The 8,156-nt window shown below is 48.9% G+C and overlaps 1 protein-coding gene across 1 annotated transcript; it reads right to left on the bottom strand.

Annotated features, from left to right (window-relative positions):
* Nucleotides 1–1,780: 1,780 nt before the first annotated feature.
* Nucleotides 1,781–3,088, bottom strand: LOC129774180 (uncharacterized). Its single transcript, XM_055777880.1, has one exon. The coding sequence runs from the start codon at nucleotides 3,086–3,088 to the stop codon at nucleotides 1,781–1,783; it is 1,308 nt and encodes a 435-aa protein (XP_055633855.1).
* Nucleotides 3,089–8,156: the final 5,068 nt, after the last annotated feature.

Below are 8,156 nucleotides of genomic sequence, written 5' to 3'. Positions count from 1 at the left end.
ATATTCAATGCCTTCTGTCCCTTCTCTGTGTCGTAAGCCAGAACCCTGTTTTGAAAGTAGCTTTTGAGGATCTGGCACACATAATTCGGTACCTTCATTCGGTGCAGTGCTTCGGCAATAGCTTCCCAACTGGCGCTGTTGAAAGCATTTTTCACGTCAATCGTTATTATAGCGCAGTATCGATCGCCGCGTCTATTCTGTTTCAAGGCTTTTCTGGCTGCTTCGGCAACTAACAGGATGGCATCCACCGTGGATTTATATTTCCGGAACCCGAACTGCGTCTTCGAGAGTCCGTTGTCACTTTCTGTGCACTTCGTCAACCTGTTCAGAATTATCTTCTCCAGCAGTTTTCCGAGGGTATCCAGTAGACAGATGGGCCTATAGGAAGAGGGTTCCCCTGGCGGCTTTCCTGGTTTCGGCAACAGTACCAGTTTCTGCTTCTTCCAAATATCTGGAAAGCATCCTTCATCCAGACACTTTTGCATCGTTGCTCTGAAAAGATCTGGATACGCTTCAACCGCGGCTTTGAGGGCCACATTTGGGATTCCGTCGGGGCCAGGTGCTTTATTCACTTTCAGTTCTTTTGCCGCCGCCAGCAGCTCTTCTGTGGACACTCTCTCGACGTGTTCTTCATTTTCACTATATGGTGTTGCTGGCCAGCTCGTTGGATCATGCTGCGGGAAGAGCCCTTCTACAATATTCTTCAACCGCACCGGACAGCTTTCACTGGGTGTCGATGAACCTTTAATCTTTGCCATCACCACCCTATATGCATTGCCCCAAGGGTTCGCATCGGCATCGCGACATAGTTCTCTGAAGCAGTTTATCTTACTACGTCTTATTTCATGCTTAAGGGCGGCTTTTGCTGTTTTGAGTTCTTCCCTGCGCTCTACTCTGTCCATAGCATTTCTGGCCCTTTGCATCCTCCTCCTGACTCGGAGACAGTTCGACCGAAGGGAGTTAATTGTCTCGTTCCACCAATAAACTGGGCGACGTTCGCCTTTCGGTATTAGTTTTCGTGGCATGGTAACGTCACATGCTCTCACTACCAAATTTGTTAGTTCGCCGGCACTAAGACTGGTGTCTGTTCGCTGCTCTCGGAGTGCTTCAATGAATAAATTCTTGTCGAATTTCTTCGACTTCCTCCGGCAACCTTTTGTTTTTATACTTCTTGTTTTAGATGAACTCTGACAGCGCACAGTGTAGCGGATTGCTTGATGGTCGCTGTGAGTGTAATCATCACATACTCTCCAATTTACTGCCAACATCGGACTGCAGAAGGTAACATCGATGATTGATTCTCGACCGTTTCTATGGAAAGTGCTGGTGTAGCCTTCGTTGACCAGTCTCACATTCAGCTTCGCCAGGGCTTCCAGTAGACTAAAACCCCTCGCGTTGGTAAATCTGCTCCCCCACTCCACTGCCCAGGTGTTGAAGTCTCCACCGATGACTATGGGACTCCGTCCGATGAGCTCTTCTGTTAGGTTATATAGCATCATATCAAACTGTTCTATTGTCCATCTCGGGGGGGCATAGCAGCTACATACGAAGATTCCATTTATTTTGGCTATCACGAACCCTTCGTATGTATTGGATACCACTTCCTGGATGGGGTATCTTCCCATCGTCGATAGTGCAGCCATTCTAGCTTTATCGGTCAACCAGTTTCCGTTATCTGGAGGTACTTGATACGGCTCTGCTATGATCGCCACATCGCATTTGGTTTCTGATGCGGCTAGCAATTGTTGCGCCGTGTCGCAGTAATTCAGGTTTATCTGGGTTACCTCCATTTGGTTATTGCTGCCATCGCCCTTTTATAGACCGGGCATCTCGATCCCCCTGTGGCGTGGTCTTTTTCTTCCTCCGTCGTGCAGAGCATGCACCTTGGGGGCTTAGTACAATTCTTTGCCAAATGCCCCTTGTCGCCGCATCTTATACAGAGCTCCGATCTGTCAGGTCCTTTACAGTACTTTGCTTGGTGGCCAAAGTCCATGCACTTGAAACACCTAGATACTTGCTGGATAGCTCTCAGGGAACACACCGTCCATCCGACTTTCATCTTACCAACCTCCAATAGCTTGCTAGCTGCGGTTCTTGGCAGTCTTAAGGTTGCTATTTGAGTATTTCCAAATGCTTTCCTCAGCCTGATTGATATGGCGACTTCTCCCAGCTCAAACTGTTCATTCAGGGCTACTCTCAATTCGGTATATGTAGTGATCTCATCCAGGTTTCTACATTCTACAACTGTTTCTTGGGACAGAGCTCTCACTTTCGCTGTTTCGGCCAAAGATTTCTCGACAAGCTCTTTATAAGTTGAGCTTCTAATCGTTGGGTCCTTCTTCAATTCGAACAGCAATTGTCCATTTTGAGTTCGCCTTACTTTGGCCACGTTTTCTCCGAGATTTTTCAGGGACGGATCCTCTTTAACTTTTCGCAAAATTTCAGCATATGTTGCAGCGCCCGCTGTAGCCACAATCAGAGCGTCCGGCTTTGGCCTCTCCAGCCTAGGCTTTAATTTTTCTTTCTTCTTCTCTTCTTTTTTCTTTCTTTTGATCTTTTTCCACTCATTTATCTCTTCGTTGTTCTGTTTGCTTTCACCATTAGCCACTTCGCTACCATCTTTCTGTTTCGTTGCTGCCCTTTTCTCTTCAGGAGTTAGTCTTTTCCTTTTCGCGGTTAACGGGGTACTGTCACTCATTGGTGTCGAGATCGCTTCTATCGGCTTATTCTGCACATTCTCTTTCAGTGCGTTCTCCGCCTTTTCAGCTTTTGCTCTCCAGAATTGTTGCTCGCGTTCGGCTGCTGCAAGCGCCGATTTGATTTTAATCGTCAAGGTCCTTATGACGGCGTGAACGTTACTGCGAGGCTTAATGTACTCGTAGAGTTCATCAGATGCCCTTTTGGCCTCACCCAGCTTAGTTTTCTCGTGTTGCAGGTTTGGCTGCTCTCCGATGTATTTATCGCTTGTGGATTTTGGTGCTGGTGGTTGGCTCAGCGGCGGAGATCTCATCACCTGTCCCCTTCTGGCAAAGATGCCTACCTCTTCGATTTCGCTCTCGATTTCTGTTGAATTTGTTTGGAAACTCATTTTTGTTGTTGGGTCCCAACTCCGGGCCGCTATCTCCGCTCGTTGCACATAGTCGCTATCAGTGATCCCATGGTTATCTATGCAAGCAGTGAGGCCATGCAGGGGGTTGACACGGTCCTTCATGGGGACCGTGTTAAGAGCCAGATCAGCGCAAGTCAGGAATGTGACATCTGACGCCTAGTACCTAGTGCCTGAGCCTAGACGAGCATCGAACGTACCCGAAGACTTGCCAAGTTATTACCGGGACGGGGGCAACCGCGCTATTAGCCCACACGCCGTTTCAGGAAGGTGTCACCCTTCCTTACTCAGGGAACAGGATAGCACGATTGTCAGCCTTTAGCGTCGAAAGTAATTCTCATCCTTAACATGTCCGTTTTCCGTGTCGTACCAGTATGTCGTAATCAGGATCTTACTGGCGTCAACCCTGATGTGCTCGGCACTCCCTACGTTGCTCCTGTACACGGTATTTCCCCCGTGCAATCTCCATAGGCTTTACCGCGCCCTTACTCGCGTTGTCACCCGATTAGTCGCCTTCTACGACAGGGACAGGGACCAAGACCCAAGTGCTATTCTTGGCCGGCAGCTCCACGGTCATGTTTGTATGTTTCTATGTTTGTATGTTTGTATGTTTGTATGTTTGTATGTTTGTATGTTTGTATGTTTGTATGTTTGTATGTTTGTATGTTTGTATGTTTGTATGTTTGTATGTTTGTATGTTTGTATGTTTGTATGTTTGTATGTTTGTATGTTTGTATGTTTGTATGTTTGTATGTTTGTATGTTTGTATGTTTGTATGTTTGTATGTTTGTATGTTTGTATGTTTGTATGTTTGTATGTTTGTATGTTTGTATGTTTGTATGTTTGTATGTTTGTATGTTTGTATGTTTGTATGTTTGTATGTTTGTATGTTTGTATGTTTGTATGTTTGTATGTTTGTATGTTTGTATGTTTGTATGTTTGTATGTTTGTATGTTTGTATGTTTGTATGTTTGTATGTTTGTATGTTTGTATGTTTGTATGTTTGTATGTTTGTATGTTTGTATGTTTGTATGTTTGTATGTTTGTATGTTTGTATGTTTGTATGTTTGTATGTTTGTATGTTTGTATGTTTGTATGTTTGTATGTTTGTATGTTTGTATGTTTGTATGTTTGTATGTTTGTATGTTTGTATGTTTGTTTTTTTTTTTTTTTTTTTTTTTTTTAAAGAGGTGAGGAACGCTCTACCAGCCTTACCTGGGAAGGGTTAACCCAGACGTCGAGTGGGGATCGCACCCACAAAAACCAAGCCCTCTACTCGTTGCCTTATTCCCCCTGGGACCACATCTAGGCGACTACTTCAGGGGGCGGCTGTGCTCATGCACTTCTCGAGTTTTCAACGCAAACTAGCGTTGTCCTTCCCTTTTTCTCAATATTTTTTTCTTTCCATTCGTTATTAATTCCACTGCGCTGATGTCCTCTTCGCAGGCATTTTGAATTTACCCGTCGAGACGTGAACCGATTAGGAATTGCCCTCCAACTTGACGCGCAACCCGTCACAGCCACCCTCGCGGGGTTTCTCACCTGTCGAGACGTGAACCGATTAGGAAGCGCCCTCCAACTTGACGCGCGCCCCGTCACAGTCACCCTCGCAGGATTTCTCTTCCCAACGGAGCGCCGATTAGGCAGTGCCCTCCAACCTGACGCGCACTCCGTCACAGCTACTCTCGTGGGGTATTCACCATTTTGATCGTGGCTTCATCCTTGATGCTCGTTCCTTCGAAATGTTCGCGGTGTTCCTCCATCCAGGCCACGATCAGGCGTTGTCAGGTAGGCCTTTTGCTGTTCTCCGCGGCAGTATCCGTTTACCTGTCGAGACGTGCACCGATTAGGAAGCGCCCTCCAACTTGACGCGCGCCCCGTCACAGTCACCCTCGCAGGATTTCTCTTCCCAGCGGAGAGCCGATTAGGTGGTGCCCTCCAACACAACGCGCACCCCGTCACAGCTACTCTCGTGAGGTACCATCTCTTGCAACAGCCGTCGCCGTTGTTCACCTTTCACCGTCGGACGTTGTCAGCACTTTGGTCAGCCCTCCACCTTCGCTGCAGCTCCGACATGATTTGTGTGATTGCACTGCTCACGGCATTCCAGATCATCTCGTCGCGACACATCTCCTCCACAATATTCTCGACATGAAGTGCAGGCAGCCCCTCGCGCCTTTCGATGAACCTGGGACAGACAAAAACGACGTGCTCCGGTGTTTCCTCCATATCTCCACACTCCGGACAGAGGGGTGAAACTGCGTGCCCGAACCGGTGTAGATATTGCCTGAAACAGCCATGCCCAGACAGAAACTGCGTCAAGTAAAAGTTAACTTCACCGTGTTTCCTGTTCAACCAGGTCGAAAGTACCGGTATCAGCCTGTACGTCCATCTACCATTTTCTGCCGTATCCCATTCATACTGCCATTTGTCCAACGACTCCGCTCTCATCAATTTCCGGATACCTCTGCTTTCCCGTCGCTTGTAGCACTCGCTATCTTCCGCCAGAGTGATGCAGATGGGAATCATTCCGGCGATTACACACACAGCTTCTGTCGAAATGGTCCTATAAGCACTTACGACTCGCATGGCCATGAGTCGGAATGTGCTGTTCAGCTTCCTCCGATTTCGGTGGGTTTCCAGAGCCGCCAACCAGGCAGGGCCACCATACCTCAGTATCGACGAAGATACACTTGCCAAGAGACGCCTCTTGCTGCTGCTTGGGCCAAAGCTATTTGGCATGATCCTCGCCACCACGTTGATGGCCTTTGACGCCTTCCCACATGCATAGTCGACGTGCTGGTTGAAGTTCAGCCGGTCGTCGATCATGACTCCGAGGTACTTCACCGCCCGCTTCGAAACGATGGTATGTCCTCCGACCGATACCTCTGCCCGCAGCACTGCCTTACAATTGCTCACTAACAGCACCTCGGTTTTGTGATGTGCCATCTGGAGCTTTACGCTGTCCATCCAACTACCGATCATGTCTACAGCCTCAGTCGCCAACATTTCCACCTCCTGAAGCGTCTCGCCGATTACCGTTGTTACGATGTCGTCCGCGAAGCCCACGATCTCCACACCTCTGGGTAGCTTCAGCCTTAGAACACCGTCGTACATCGTGTTCCAAAGCGTAGGACCTAGGATGGAGCCTTGTGGAACTCCCGCCGAGATATTCTTCACTATCTGTCCCCTGTCTGTGTTGTATACCAGGATCCGATTCTGGAAATAACTCCTCAGTATCCTGTACAGGTAGCTAGGGACCTTCAATCTGTGTAGCGCCTCGGCGATGGCCTCCCAGCTGGCACTATTGAAGGCGTCTTCACGTCAATCAAAATCACCGCGCAGTAACGGTCGCCTCTTCGTTTTTGTTTAAGCGAGACCTGAGCTTTCTCGATAACTGTCCGAATAGCGTCCACTGTCGACTTTCCTTTCCGGAACCCGAACTGCATTTTCGACAATCCGTGGTCATCCTCCGTGCATTTCACCAGTCTGTTGAGAATAACCCTTTCCAAGAGCTTTCCCAAGGTATCCAACAAACAAATAGGCCTATACGACGCTGGATCTCCAGGTGGCTTTCCTGGTTTCGGGAGCAGCACCAACTTTTGTATCTTCCATTCCGCAGGGAAGAGACCGTCATCCAGGCATTTCTGCAGCACCACCCTGAACATGTCGGGGAAAGCAAGGATCGCCGATTTCAGGGCCACATTGGGGATTCCGTCGGGGCCGGGTGCTTTTTTCAACTTTAGACCTTTTGCCACCGCGATGAGTTCTTCGTTGGTGACTTGTGCGTTCTCTGCTTCGTCCTCACCGTACAGTGTGGGTGGCCACGTCGGTGGGTCGTGCTGCGGAAAGAGTCCATTCACAATGACCTCGAGTTTTTCCGGACATAATTCCATGGGAGTCGTTGAACTACGGAATTTCGCCATCACGATTCGATATGCTTCACCCCAAGGATTTGCGTCGACGTCACGACACAGCTCCCTATAGCAGTTCGATTTGCTCCTACGTATCTCTCGTTTCAAGGCGGCTCTGGTCGCTCGGAAAGACGCGCGGTGCTCCTCTCTCTCTACATCGGTTCGTGCCCTCTGGACTCTTCTTCTGGCTCGTAGACAGTTAGCGCGGAGGATGCTGAGTGTCTCGTTCCACCAGTAGGCTGGACGTCGTTCATTCGTCGGGTTCAGTCTTCTCGGCATCGCTGTATCGCATGCCCTCACCAATGTTCCTGTTAGCCCGTCGGCGCTCAGATTAAGAGTTCTGCTGTCTATGCGTAGTGCTTCGACGAAAAGCTCCTTGTCAAAAACCTTTGTCCTCCACTTCCGCTCAAAGGTTTTTGTATTCCGTACCGCTGCGGGATTCCGTTGGCCGACACTATACAGGATTGCCTGGTGGTCGCTGTGTGTGTATCCCTCCGACACTCTCCACTTCGTATTAGCCGCCAGTGATGGACTGCAGAAAGTTACATCGATGATGGATTCGCGGCCGTCCCTTCGAAAGGTGCTGCTAGTGCCTTCGTTCAGAAGTGTGACGTCTAGTTTTGCGAAGGCTTCTAGTAGGCTGTACCCCCTGGCGTTGGTGCATCTGCTTCCCCACTCCTCAGCCCAGGCGTTGAAGTCTCCTCCGATGATGACTGGTTTGCGGCCGCTGACCTTATCCGTGAGTACGTCCAACATCTCGTGAAACTGCTCCGCTGACCATCTTGGGGGTGCATAGCAACTACACATGAAGATTCCGTTGATTTTGACGATCACGAAACCTTCCTGTGAGCTTTCCACCACTTCTTGGATGGGGTACCTTCCCATCACTAGTATTGCAGCCATCCCTGCTTTATCCACCACCCATTTTCCGTTATCGCGAGGAACTCGGTACGGTTCTGCGATCATTGCAACGTCGCATTTAGTTTCAGTTGTTGACTGCCACAACAATTGCTGTGCTATGTCGCAATGATTGAGGTTGAGCTGGGTGACCTCCATTACTGCGAACCCGCAATCGCCTTTTTGTACGCCGGACATTTGAAGCTACCTGTGACGTGGTCGTTTCCGTCCTCCTCCTT

The sequence above is a fragment of the Toxorhynchites rutilus genome, chromosome 3 (genome assembly GCF_029784135.1).
Source record: "Toxorhynchites rutilus septentrionalis strain SRP chromosome 3, ASM2978413v1, whole genome shotgun sequence".
In the NCBI taxonomy this organism is placed as follows: Eukaryota; Metazoa; Arthropoda; class Insecta; order Diptera; family Culicidae; genus Toxorhynchites; species Toxorhynchites rutilus.
Note: the sequence above shows the minus strand (reverse complement) of the source record. Positions and strands in the feature narration are given on the sequence as shown.